The following is a 14869-nucleotide window of genomic DNA, read 5'->3' on the forward strand; positions in this document are numbered from 1 at the left end:
AACTGGTTTTTCATTTGGAGAAGGGAGTTGGAGGATCAGAATGGGAGTGCGGCGGGAGCCATCTTGAATTTTTCTTACTCTCAATGGAGTTAAGAGAGGCGGGACTGCGCAGGCGTGTGATGGCGGGCAGTGAAACGGGGAAGATTTAAAAAGGACACAGCCTTATACAGTGGGCAGCAGAGTGTAGGTTTAAGGGCTTTGGCTCAATAGGCTTAGGCGGAAGTGGGCAAGGCAAGGTAGATTTAGGTTTCAGATTTTCCTGTTATTTGAGGAAAGGGGAAGTATGAGTGTGAGGGCAGCTTGTTGTTCTCGGTGTCGGATGTGGGAGGTCCTGGAGTCTCCCAGCCTCCCAGAAGTCCACATCTGCGCCAGGTGCGCCGAGCTGCAGCTCCTAAGGGACCGTGTTAGGGAACTGGAGCTGCAATTCAATGACCTTCATCTGGTCAGGGAGAGTCAGGAGTTGATAGAGAGGAGTTACAGGCAGGTGGTCACACCAGGGCCACGGGAGGCAGACAGGTGGGTCACAGTTAAGAGGGGGAAGAGGAAGAATCAGGTACTAGAGAGTACCCCAGTGGCTGTACCCCTTGACAATAAGTACTCCTGTTTGAGTACTGTTGGGGGGGGACAGCCTACCTGGGGAAAGCAACAGTGGCCATGCCTCCGGCACAGAGTCTGGCCCTGTAGCTCAGAAGGGTAGGGAAAGGAAGAGGAAGGCAGTAGGGGGCTCGATAGTTAGGGGGTCAGATAGGCGATTCTGTGGATGCGATCAGGAGACCCGGATGGTTGTTTGCCTCCCTGGTGCCAGGGTTCGGGATGTTTTTGATCGCGTCCAAGATATCCTGAAATGGGAGGGTGAGGAGCCAGAGGTCATGGTACATATAGGTACCAATGACATAGGTAGGAAAAGGGAAGAGATCCTGAAAGGAGAATATAGAGAGTTAGGAAGGCAGTTGAGAAGAAGGACCACAAAGGTTGTAATCTCAGGATTACTGGCTATGCCACACGATAGTGAGAGTAGGAATGCAATGAGGTGGAGGATAAATGAGTGGCTGAGGGATTGGAGTAGGGGGCAGGGATTCAAGTTTCTGGATCATTGAGACCTCTTTTGGGACAGGTGTGACCTTGTTCAAAAAGGACGGGTTACACTTGAATCCTAGGGGGACCAATATCCTGGCGGGGAGATTTGCTAAGGCTACTGGGGAGACTTTAAACTAGAATGGTTGGGGGGTGGAAATCAATTTGAAGAGACTAGGGGAGAGGAGATTAGTTCACAAATAGAGAAAGCTAGTAGACAGTGTGTGAGGGAGGATAGGCAGTGATAGAGAAGGGGAGCGCTCAGACCGAAGATGTAGGGGAGAAGGAAGAAAAAGATAATAAAGTTGATCACATTGTTAAGGATAAAATGAGAGGAAGAGCTGGAAGTTTCTTAAATGCATCTATTTTAATGCTAGGAGCATTGTAAAAAAGGTGGATGAGCTTAGAGCATGGATTGATACCTGGAAATATGATGTTATAGCTATTTGTGAAACATGGTTGCCGGAGGGGTGTGATTGGCAACTAAATATTCCTGGATTTCGTTGCTTCAGGTGTCATAGAAAAAGAAGGGCAAGAGGAGGAGTTGTTGCATTGCTTGTCCGAGAAAATATTACAGCGGTGCTTTGGCAGGATAGATTAGAGGGCTCATCAAGAGAGGCTATTTGGGTGGAATTGAGGAATGGGAAAGGTGCAGTAACACTTATAGGGGTGTATAGACCACCTAATGGGCAGCGAGAATTGGAGGAACAAATTTGTAAGGAGATAGCAGATATTTGTAGTAAACACAAGGTTGTGATTGTGGGAGATTTTAATTTTTCACTTATAGACTGGGAGGCCCATTCTGTAAAAGGGCTGGATGGTTTGGAGTTTGTAAAATGTGTGCAGGATAGTTTTTTGCAGCAATACGTAGAGGTACCGACTAGAGAAGAGCTAGTGTTGGATCTCCTGATAGGGAATGAGATAGGTCAGGTGACGGACATATGTGTTGGGGAGCACTTCGGGTCCAGTGATCACAATACCATTAGTTTCAATATAATTATGGAGGATAGGACTGGACCCAGGGTTGAGATTTTTGATTGGAGAAAGGCTAACTTTGAGGAGATGCAAAAGGATTTAGAAGAAGTGGATTGGGACAGTTTGTTTTATGGGAAGGATGTAATAGAGAAATGGAGGTCATTTAAAGGTGAAATTTTGAGAGTACGGAATCTTTATGTTCCTGTTAGGTTGAAAGAAAAGGTTAAAAGTTTGAGAGCGCCATGGTTTTCAAGGGATATTGAAAACTTGGTTTGGAAAAAGAGGGAGGCCTACAATAAATATAGGCAGCGTGGAGTAAATGAGGTGTTCGAGGAATATAAAGAATGTAAAAAGAATCTTAAGAAAGAAATTAGAAAAGCTAAAAGAAGATACGAGGTTGCTTTGGCAAATAAGGTGAAAATAAATCTGAAGGGTTTCTACTGTTATATTAATAGCAAAAGGATAGTGAGGGATAAAATTGGCCCCTTAGAGAAACAGAGTGGACAGCTATGAAAGAAATGGGGGAGATTTTGAACAATTTCTTTTCTTCGGTATTCACTAAGGAGAAGGATATTGAATTGTGTAAGGTAAGGGAAACAAGTAGGGAAGTTATGGAAACTATGACAATTAAAGAGGAGGAAGTACTGGCACTTTTAAGGAATATAAAAGTCGATAAATCTCCGGGTCCTGACAGGATATTCCCTAGGACCTTGAGGGAAGTTGGTGTAGAAATAGCAGGGGCTCTGACAGAAGTATTTCAAATGTCATTAGAAACTGGGATGGTGCCGGAGGATTGGCGTATTGCTCATGTGGTTCCATTGTTAAAAAAGGGTTCTAAGAGTAAACCTAGCAATTATATGCCTGTCAGTTTGAAGTCAGTGGTGGGTAAATTAATGGAAAGTATTCTTAGAGATGATATATATAATTATCTGGATAGACAGGGTCTGATTAGGAATAGTCAGCATGGATTTGTGCACGGAAGGTCATGGTTGACAAATCTTATTGAATTTTTTGAAGAGGTTATGAGGAAAGTTGACGAGGGTAAAGCAGTGGATGTTGTCTATTCAGTAAGGCCTTTGACAAGGTTCCGCACGGAAGGTTAGTTAGGAAGGTTCAATCGTTAGGTATTAATATTGAAGTAGTAAAATGAATTCAACAGTGGCTGGATGGGAGATGCCAGAGAGTAGTGGTGGATAACTGTTTGTCAGGTTGGAGGCTGGTGACTAGTGGTGTGCCTCAGTGATCTATATTGGGTCCAATGTTGTTTGTTATATACATTAATGATCTGGATGATGGGGTGATAAATTGGATTAGTAAGTATGCAGATGATACTAAGATAGGTGGCATTGTGGATAATGAAGTAGGTTTTCAAAGCTTGCAGAGAGATTTAGGCCAGTTAGAAGAGTGGGCTAAACGATGGCAGATGGAGTTTAATGCTGATAACTGTGAGGTGCTACATTTTGGTAGGAATAATCCAAATAGGACATACATGGTAAATGGTAGGGCATTGAAGAATGCAATAGAACAGAGTGATCTAGGAATAATGGTGCATAGTTCCCTGAAGATGGAATCTCATGCGGCTAGGGTGGTGAAGAAAGCTTTTGGTATGCTCGCCTTTATAAATCAGAGCATTGAGTATAGGAGTTGGGATGTAATGTTAAAATTGTACAAGGCATTGGTAAGGCCAAATTTGGAGTATTGTGTACAGTTCTGGTCACCAAATTATAGGAAAGATATCAACAAAATAGAGAGAGTACAGAGAAGATTTACTAGAATGTTACCTGGGTTTCAGCACCTAAGTTACAGGGAAAGGTTGAACAAGTTAGGTCTTTATTCTTTGGAGCGTAGAAGGTTGAGGGGGGACTTGATAGAGGTATTTAAAATAATAAGGGGATAGATCGAGTTGACGTGGATAGGCTTTTTCCATTGAGAGTAGGGGAGATTCAAACAAGAGGACATGATTTGAGAGTTAGGGGGCAAAATAAGGGTAACTCGAGGGGGAATTTTGTTTACTCAGAGAGTGGTAGCTGTGTGGAATGAGCTTCCAGTAGAAGTGGTAGAGGCAGGTTCGATATTGTCATTTAAAGTAAAATTCGATAGGTATATGGATAGGAAAGGCTATGGGCTGAGTGCGGGCCAGTGGGACTAGGTGAGTGTAAGCGTCGGCACGGACTAGAAGGGCCAAGAAGGCCTGTTTCCGTGCTGTAATTGATATATGGTTATATGAAAGGTTCAGTAGAACAAAGGGATCTCAGAGTACAGGTCCATAATTCATTGAAAGTGGTATCACAGGTTGATACGGTCACAAAGAAAGCTTTTGGCACATTGGCCTTCATAGATCAAAGTATTGAGTACCCTGCCACAGTGGTGTCAAGAAAACAGCCTCTCTCTCAATATCGCAAAAACAAAGGAGTTGTTTGTGGACTACAGGAGGAATGGAGACAGGCTAACCCCTAGTGGCATCAATGGATATGGCATTGAGAGGGCAAACAGCTTTAAGGTCCTCAGCATCCACATCACCGAGAATCTCATGTCGTCTGTACATGCCAGCATGTGGTGAAAAAGGCACAACAGCACCTCTCTCACCTCAGTCAGTTGAAGAAGTTTGGTATGGGCCCCCAAATTCAAAAAACTTTCTATAGGGGCATAACTGAGAGAATCCGTACTGGCTGCATCAGTGCCTGGTATGGGAACTGCACTTCCCTCAATCGCAGGACTCTGCACAGAGTAGTGTGGACAGCCCATCACATCTATAGCTGTGAACTTCCCACTATTCAGGATATTTACAGTGACAGGTATGTAAAATGGCCCCAAAGGATCATTGGAGACCCAAGTCACCCCAACCACAAACTGTTCCAGCTGCTATCATCCAGGAAATGGTACCACAGCATAAAAGCCAGGACCAACAGGCTCTGGGACAGCTTCTTCCACCAGGCCTTCAGACTAATGAACTCATGCTGACACAACTGTATTTCTATGTTATACTATATTGACTATCCTGTTGTACATAATATTTTTTATAAATTACCATAATTGCACATTGCACATTTAGACAGAGATGTAATGTAAAGATTTTTACTCCTCATGTATATGAAGGATGTAAGTAATAAAGTCAGTTCAATTCATTTCAGGCATTGGAATGTCACATTGAAGTTGTATAAGACGTTTGTGAGGCCTAACTTGGAGTATTGTGTGCAGTTTTGGTCACCTACCTACAGGAAACATATAAATAAGGTTGAAAGAGTGAAGAGAAAATTTACAAGAATGAATAGATTAGAACCTTATTGCCTAGAACATAGAAGACTGAGGTGAGATTTGATAGAGGTATACAAAATTGTGAGGAGTACAGACAAGGTAAATGCAAGCGGGCTTTTTCCACTGAGGTTGGGTGAGGCTACAACCTGATGGTCATGGATGAAAGGTGAAATATTTCAGGGGAACAAGAAGGGAAACTTCTTCACTCAGAGGGTGGTGAGAGTCTGGCACAAGCTGCCAGCATAAGTGGTGGATGTGATTTCAATTTCAATGAATCAGAGAAGTTTGGATAGGTATATGGATGGCTGGGTATGGAGGGCTATAGTCCGGGTGCAGGTCAATGGAACTAGGCAGTTTGTATGGTTCGGCATGGACTAGATGGGCTGAATGGCCTGTTTATATGCCATAGTTTTCTATGACTCTATAACTCCATGTATTTGATAATAAACTTAGTCTTTTCCTGGTGACATTTGTCAGTCTTATTGGCCTATAGTTCTCTGGTTTCTCACCCTCTGTCTTTCTGTTGTCCTTTCTAGAATGCAGAGAACTATGAATGATTGCTCAACTCTTCTAGAACACCATCTGTTACAGTTCTATAGTTTTGACAATAAACTTTGGTTTAATATCTGACTATAGTCACTACTTTGAATATAAAATAGCCATGGTTCTTTACATAAGAAAACACTATTCATTTAAGAGACTTCTCTGAGCAGATCTAGAAAAAGAAGGATATTTTCAAAGTAATATGTGTTGGTATTTAAGTATGTTCAAGGCATGTTTGTGTGTAGTTTTATTGACAGGCCATGTTTATCATCCTGCAAAAATTACATTGAGAATGAATTTGGTGAAAGATTCTGGAGGAGAATTAAAAGCAGAAACTTTTATTCTATTAGTGTATTTACATGCACATCTCTTAGGCAGAACAGATAAATGTAGCCCACTGAAAAATCCATACATTTCTGAAAGATGTTGACTTGCTGAACTGGGAAACAAATTTAAAAGCAATTATATTTGAACAAACTGCTCAATAAAAGTTTGAACTGTGGAAGAATTGTATAATACATAATAAATAATATTAGCTTTAAGACAAACCTAATTATATAGATGTGACTAGACTAATTAAATTATTCAAAGGAAACAATAAATGCCACAGAAGAAACATATGCGCTCTTTTCTCATAGCTTCTCGGTGATCGATCTCTTCGGGTTGACATAGCAGAAGGCAGAAAGCAGGAAAAGGGTGGTTTTGGTTTCAGGAGATCAGATGACAGAGGAGGTGAGAGACTTATTCCCTCCTGCATGCTAATAAATTCTAACATCTCATTATGTGTATCGTGAAACTGAGTTATTATTAATATAATTATGTTGTAATGTGAACAGTTAAGTAGTTGGCTCATATTCGCAGTGTGTGTACACTCTGAGCTGACGCTTAACAGTTGCTGCGTTGATAATTAATAAGCAAAATATTTGATCTAAGTACAGAGGTTGCTATATTTAAAAGTAGTCAGGCCATTTCCCTCATGGTGGACCAAACAAATAAGATGGATGTTATATTTTTGGAACATTTTAAAGAGAATTGAAATATTGTCTCTTTCCTTTCATAGATGTAGGTTCCTTTCTTTTACATAGATGTGTCAGTGCAGGTCTATCTTAACAACAATGTTCCATATAATTTTTGGTAGTCAGTGTGCGCAAAAATCTTATGTTGTGCAATTTTGTTTTCCTGTGACAAAGGTATGTGCACACTGAATGTATACATGCCACAGTTTATGTAGGTTTACAAAATATTTGACATAAAACTGCACAGAATAAATACAAAATAACATACATATTTAAGTCACTCAGTTATTTTTTCTCTCTCCTATCTTTGGCATTTACCCATTCTTTGTAAACTCTATCTAGACTAATAGAACTTCTATCCAATTGATAGCTTTTGATTCTCATTAACATATCCAAATGACATTCACCTAAATGGTTTCTCAGCTTGTTTTTGAGTTGATTCATTAGGCTAAAACCTTGCTCACAGTCCGCACTAGACGCAAGAAAGGTTCCCCAATGTCCATCAGCTGTGCAAGGTTGCAAAGCTGTTCATTTTGAAGTACAAATGCCACCATTTGAGCAAAGTTTGAAACCAGTTTGGACTTAATTTTTTCTTGCACGGAAAATTTGAAATCATTAAACTGACTAACTATTACAGTATTTTCAGCTGGAAAGTCATGATATTTTAGACATAAGGCATTAACTTGCTCAACACCAAATATGAAGTTTATGATATGAACACTGTCCGCCAAAGATGGCTGCCGCCGTGATGCAGCTGTACAAACCAGAACAGGAAAGGTGAGGTGACGTAAATTAGTGACATGCATTGTGGTATTTGAAAAACCCACTAACTAGTTAACAGAAACATTTAGCTAAAAGATTATTTTCAATAAGTGTAATTATTAATTACTACATTATTTTTAGATAATTAACCGTTATTGTGCACATTAATTTCCTTTGTGTGCTGTAACTTAGAGGGAACATAGCTTAAGAATACTTGCTTATTTAATGGATGATTTACTTCCAAGTTTCATAAATTAGTTCAATAATTTTTCCATAATTTATGAAAGAGATATATTGATATCTAGATACTGCATTCAAAATATATTTTATGCAACTGATTTTTCGTTATGAACTCAAAACAAACTCAGTTACACTGGCCTTTAGGTGATCCCAAATGTCCTGCTTTATAGGAATGATGGTGTGATGGTTCAATTACCTGTTAGAAGTTCAAAGGCATGGACAAATAATCCAGAACCACATTTGAAATCTCACCATAGTATACAAAAACTTTAAGTTAATAACATTATATGGAATTTCAAAACAAAAGTGACCTCATTAATGGTGATGAAACAATCTAGCTGGTTCACTGTTACCCCATCTGGTCTGTATATTACTCTAGGCTTGCAGTAAGTTGGTTCATTTTTAATTGCCCTCACCCCTCACAATTAGTCCAGCAAGCCATTCAGTTTTATTAAAACTGCTACATTGAAAAGTGGTAAGAATGAATCAGAATAAAATACTTCAGATGCTAGATGTCTGAAATGAAACAGAAATGCCAGAAGTATTTACTTACTGCCTTACAAGGCAGGTTCAGCATTTCCATTCCGTTGCCAAAAGGACAAAGCTCAGAGATTCAGTAGGCATGGATCTGGGCACCAGATTTTGACATGGCAGGCTCAACCTAATTCAACTGATTTTACTGATGACCAAATTAGAAGTGTTCCAGTCACACAGTAGCCTCTTAAGCTACTCATTGAATCATACTTCACAACTAATGTCCTAATGTAATTCCTCCACTGGAAGGACAAACCTATTGTGGCATGTGTGCAGCAGGTTGTGAGTATTTAACATTAAGTGTAGTTTTCATTAAGTCCCATGACATCAGATGAAATATAGCCAGACTATTTTCTAGTTACCACAATATATCCTCCACCAGAAGAATGTAAGAAATAAGAGCAGGAGTAGGCTATCGGGCCCATTAAGCCTGCTCTGCCATTCATTAAGATCATGGCTGATCTGGCTGTAGACTCAGATTCACCTACCTGTCTTTTCTACATAACTCTTTTAATCCTCTCATTATGCAGAAAGCATAAATATATTATGACTTAAATATATTTAATGGCGTCATCTCTACTGCCTTCTTGATAACCTGTTGAGCCTACTAATCAACCTTTTGTGATGCATGCACAACCATTCCCAAATCCCTCTGCACAACAGCATGTTGCAATTATTCACCATTTAAATAAGCTGATCTTTTATTTTTCCTTCCAAGGTGGATGACCTCACATTTATCAACAGTGTACTCCATCTGTCAGACCCTTGACCACTCAATTAACCTATCTATATCTCGCTGCAGACTCTCCATATTCTCTACACAATTTTCTTTTCCACTCAATTTAGTGTCATGAGAATACTTAGATACAGGTTGAGTTATGCTTGGAAGTGGCATTGGGAGTAAGAAGGATATAAAATGTAGTCTTGGTGGGGAGCATCACTAAGAATGGCTCTGAAGTACTACCTGTGAACAAGCTAGCCAAGTCCTAAAGACATAGATGCCCGTCTGGGCCTGCAGCAGGTGGTGAGTGAGCCAATACACCCACTAGACCTAGTCCTCACCAGTCTACTTACCGATGCATCTATGGTTGGAGTGACTATTGCAGATGAGAATATAAGGTTCTACTTTATGTTAAAAGCACATTCCACCATGTTTGGAAGCACTACCATCTTGCTGAATAGCATTCAAAACTTGACATCATGAGGAGCTGAGTACTATCAACAACAGTAGAAGTATATTCCATTATAATCTGTAAATATGTGACCTTACACGTCCTTCATTCTACATTAAAATCAAGACAGGATACCAATCACAAGAAAATCTGCAGATGCTGGAAATTCAAACAACACACACAAAATGCTGGTAGAACGCAGCAGGCCAGGCAGCATCTATAGGAAGAAGCACTGCCGACGTTTTGGGCCGAGACCCTTAATCAGGACTAACTGAAAGGAAAGATAGTAAGAGATTTGAAAGTAGGAGGGGGAAGGGGAAATGCGAAATGACAGGAGAAGACCGGAGGGGGTGGGATGAAGCTAAGAGCTGGAAAGGTGATTGGCGAAAGGGATACAGAGCTGGAGAAGGGAAAGGATCATGGTACGGGAGGCCTTGGGAGAAAGAAAGGGGATACCAATTCTAGTTTGCTCAATTATCTTTAAAGTGATGATAAACATACAGAACAATAATCTTACTTACAGCAGTACTTCCTGATAGCCTCACCAATACCTGTTTTGGGTTTCACTAGCACTACATGACAGTCCTTTTCCAAATTAGGATGGCTGCCCTGGTCATCTAGGCAGTATTTGAGTGAAGGTAGCATAAAGGAGCTCTGTTGTTTTCTGTGGTAAACTATCACTGCAAAAAGTGAAGAGGTGAGCGAAGGCAAGACTGAGCCACATGGATGCGATGCAAAGGCAGAGCGTGGCATGTTCAAGGAGAAGTGATCAGAGCGAGGTCGAGGCATGGTCAAGATGGAGTTGGAGCAAGTGAATTAGAGAGGAATTTGAAGTCAAGTCAAGTTTATTGTCATTTCGACCATAACTGCTGGTACAGTGCATAGTAAAAATGAGACAATGTTGTTACATGAAACAGTACAAAAACTAGACTGAGCTACTTTAAAAAAAAAACACAGAAAAAAACTACACTAGACTACAGACCTACCCAGGACTGCATAAAGTGCACAAAACAGTTCAGGCATTACAATAAATAATAAACAAGCCAATAGGACAATAAGGTGTCAGTCCTGGCTCTGGATATTGAGGAGTCTGATAGCTTGGGGGAAGAAACTGTTACATAGTCTGGTACTGAGAGCCCGAATGCTTCGGTGCCTCTTCCCAGACGGCAGGAGGGAGAAGAGTTTGTATGAGGGGTGCGTGGGATCCTTTATAATGCTGTTTGCTTTGCAGATGCAGCATGTAGTGTAAATGTCCATGATGGCGGGAAGAGAGACCCCGACGATCTTCTCAGCTGACCTCACTATCCGCTGCAGGGTCTTGCGATCCGAGATGGTTCAATTTCCGAACCAGGCAGTGATGCAGCTGCTCAGGATGCTCTCAGTACAACCTTTGTTAGAATGTGATGAGGATGGGGGGGGGGGTGGGTGGGGAGATGGACTTCCCTCAGCCTTCGCAGAAAGTAGAGATGCTGCTGGGATTTCTTTGCTATGGAGGTGGTGTTGAGGGACCAGGTGAGATTCTCCGCCAGGTGAACACCAAGAAATTTGGTGTTCTTAATGATCTCTACCGAGGAGCCATCGATGTTCAGTGTGGAGTGGTCGCTCCGTGCCCATTCACCTAAACAAGTAGTTCTAAGCATTGAGCAAATTTGGAAAAGTCGAGTATGGCCTCAGGCTGGGCAGTGGGATACAGACCCAGTGTGTATCACTGTGGCAGGGAGTGACCCAATGTTTGGACAATTTAAACACTGGCCCAGATAGACTGAAAAGGCAGTTGTCAGGACAGGAGGTGAGGATCAGGTGATTCTGCTTGTTCTACCATGTTTACTCCTCTCTCCACGACACAGTGGCTGTGAGACTGTTCTGTCTGCTATGTGCTTCATGTCTGTGAGCTTCGTGATGATTTGTCCCACTGTGTGATGAGCTGAAACTGAGGCTATGGGCCTAATCCGGCTCCTCTGGGCTCCGGGTCGAAGGACTAAATTTGGTTCGGAATGCTGTTGTTTGCATGATTTGTGCTTTTTTCACCTTTTTTTCTCTCTCAGCGCATTGGGTGCTGATCTCTTTTTTAAATTGGGTTCTTTTGGGTTTCTTGCTTTGTGGCTACCTGTAAGTAGACAAATCTCAAGGTTGTACGATTTGTGCATACTTTGATAATAAATGTACTTCAAACTTTGAAACAAAAGTAAAAAAAGAGAACTATATGGGAAACAGTCCAATGGTTGCAGCTGTAATTTGTACAAAAGAAGATGATTATGATTATTTGAGCTCAGTCTTCAAGCCACCACAGGAGTTCTTTAGGGCATTGTCCTAGGCCCACTCATCTTCTGCTCTTTCAGCAATGAACTTCTTAACATGCTAAGATCTGAATTGGGATTTTTGGTTAATGGCAACCAAGTTCTCTAACTCCTCAGAAAATATTCTGACATTGGGCAAATAAATGCCAAGTAACATTTCTGGAACACAAGCGCCAAAGAACGGCAATCTGCAATGAGAAGGAAAGTCAGAACAGTTAATTTTGATGTCAGTGTGGACATGGTGGAGGATTACAAATACCTGGGGATACGAATTGACAATAAACTGGACTGGTCAAAGAACACTCAGGCTGTCTACAAGAAGGGTCAGAGTCGTCTCTATTTCCTGAGGAGACTGAGGTCCTTTAACATCTGCCGGATGATGCTGGGGATGTTTTACGAGTCTGTGATGGCCAGTGCTATCATGTTTGCTGTTGTGTGCTGGGGCAGCAGGCAGAGGGTAGCAGACACCAACAGAATCAACAAAATCATTCGTAAGGCCAGTGATGTTGTGAGGGTGGAACTGGACTCTGTGACAGTGATGTCTGAAAAGAGGATGCTGTCCAAGTTGCACGCCATCTTGGACAATGTCTCCCATCCATTCCATAATGTACTGGTTAGGCACAGGAGTACGTTCAGCCAGAGACTCATTCCACTGAGGTACAACACTGAGCGTCATAGGAAGTAATTCCTACCTGTGGTCATCAAACTTTACAACTCCTCCCTTGGAGTGTCAGACACCCTGAGCCAATAGGCTGGTCCTGGACTTACTTCCACTTGGAATAATTTACTTATTATTATTTAATTATTTATGGTTTTATATTGCTATATTTCTACACTATTCTTGGTTGGTGCGACTGTAACAAAACCCAATTTCCCTTGGGATCAATAAAGTATGTCTGTCTGTCTAAATAGTGCATAAATCTTCAAAGGTAATACTATCTTGATTTGGAAACATACATCGTTCTATTAAAACACTTTTTTGCTACATCTTATACCAAACAACAATTAACGCACAGTGGATCAATCTGTTAAGTTAGGCAACCTCTCCTCCTCCACTCTCACGCTGAACACTGGTATGCCTCAAGGCTGTGTGCTGAGCCCTCTTCTGTACTCCTTTTTCACCTATAACTGAGTTCCTGTACATGGATCTGACTCCATAATCAAGTTCGCAGATGACACCATGGTGATTGGCCTGATCAGAGGGGATGATGAGATGGCCTACAGGGATGAGGTCCAGCTCCTGGCCGTGTGATGTGTGGACAACAACCTGGCCCTTAACACCCAGAAAACCAAGGAGATCATTGTGGGCTTCAGGCATGCTAGGAGCCACACTCACGTCCCTATCTACATCAATGGAACTGTAGTGGAGCATTGATTCAAATTTCAAAGCTTCAAATTCCTTGGTGCCCACATTTTTGAGGATCTCACCTGGTCCCTGAACTCCTCCATCCTGATCAAAAAGACGTAACAGCGCCTTTATTTCCTATAGAGCATCAAGAAAGCTCACCTACGTTCCAGGATACTGTTGGACTTTTACTGCTGTACCACTGAGAGCATACTCACCAACTGCATCTCAGTGTGGTATGGCAATTGTCCCGTATGCAAAGCAGTCCAGTGTGTGGTGAAAACTGCCCAGTGGATTATCAGCACCCAATTGCCCACCATTGAAAACATCTACCATAAGCGCTGCCTGGGCAGGGCGAAAAGTATTATCAAAGATGCATCTCACCCTAACCATGGACTTTTTACTCTCCTGCCAACCAGTAGGCGCGACCGGAACCTTTGCTCCCACACCAGCAGGCACAGGAAGGACTTCTTCCCTGAGGCTGAGACCCTGCTGAACCTCACATCACAGCACTAAGCAATATTGCACCCATATTGGATTGTCTCAGTACTTTTATATTTGTATGCTGTAGCACTTACTTTTTATTCACAGTTATTTTGTAAATAACACTATTCTTTGCATTTCTGGTTAGATGCTAACTGCATTTCATTTGGCTTTGTATCTGTACTCGGCACAATGACAGTGAAGTTGAATCTAATCTAATAATCCATAAGATATAGGAGCAGAATTAGGCCATTTGGTCCATCAAATCTGCTCTGACATTTCATCATGGCTGATCCAATTTTCCTCTCAGCTCCAGTTTCCTGCCTTCTTCCTGTATCCCTTCATGCCCTGACCAATCAAGAATTTATCAACCTCTACCTTGAATATACATACAGGTTTGGCCTCCACAGCTGCCCGTGGCAAAGAATTCCACAGATTAACCACTCTCTGGCTAAAGAAATTCCTCCTCATCTCCATTCTAAAAGGATGCCCTTCTGTTCTGAGGTTGTGTCCTCTGGTGTCCTCTCCCACCATACGAAACATCTTCTCCACATCCACTCTATCAAGGCCTTTCACCATTCCATAGGTTTCAATGAGGTCACCCCTCATTCTTCTGAATCCCAGTGAATGCAGGCCCAGAGTCATCAGACACTCTTCATTTGACAAGCCATTCAATTCTGGAATCATTTTCGGGAAACCGCTTTGAACCCTCTCCAGTTTCAGCATATCCTTTCTAAGATTTGGGGCCCATATCTGCTCACAATACTCCAAGTGAGGCCTTACCAGTTCTTTATAAATTTTAACATCACATCCTTGCTTTTATATTCTAGACCTCTTGAAACGAATGCTACATTACATTTGCCTTCCTTACCATGGACACAACCTGCAAATTAACCTTTAGGAAATCCTGCACAAGGACTCCCAAGTCCCTTTGTGCCTCAGTTTTTTTTGTATTTTCTCTCCATTTAGAAAATAGTCAAGCCTTTCATTTCTTCAACCAAAGTGCATGACCAAACACTTCCTGACACTGTATTCTATCTGCCATTTCTTTGCCCATTCTCCTAATCTGTCTAAGTCCTTCTGTAGCCTCTTTACTTCCTCAAAACTACCTGCCCCTCCACCTATCGTCATATCATCTGCAAACTTTGCTACAAAGCCATCAATTCCATCATC

General features: G+C 41.6%; 1 protein-coding gene across 5 annotated transcripts in view; it reads left to right on the top strand.

The window, feature by feature from the left end:
• LOC132395846 (eukaryotic translation initiation factor 4H-like) overlaps positions 1–14869 on the top strand; it is a 91322-nt gene that overhangs the window by 52164 nt on the left and 24289 nt on the right. For 4 of the 5 annotated variants that reach the window (XM_059972960.1, XM_059972963.1, XM_059972961.1 and 1 more), the window contains exon 5: positions 6486–6579. The exons of the other annotated variant lie outside the window; for it this stretch is intronic. In XM_059972960.1, coding sequence (XP_059828943.1) covers positions 6486–6579 — 94 coding nt within the window. The remainder of the gene's footprint in view (positions 1–6485; positions 6580–14869) is intronic. 5 annotated transcript variants of the gene reach the window in all.

This window comes from Hypanus sabinus, chromosome 6 (genome assembly GCF_030144855.1).
Source record: "Hypanus sabinus isolate sHypSab1 chromosome 6, sHypSab1.hap1, whole genome shotgun sequence".
In the NCBI taxonomy this organism is placed as follows: domain Eukaryota; kingdom Metazoa; phylum Chordata; class Chondrichthyes; order Myliobatiformes; family Dasyatidae; genus Hypanus; species Hypanus sabinus.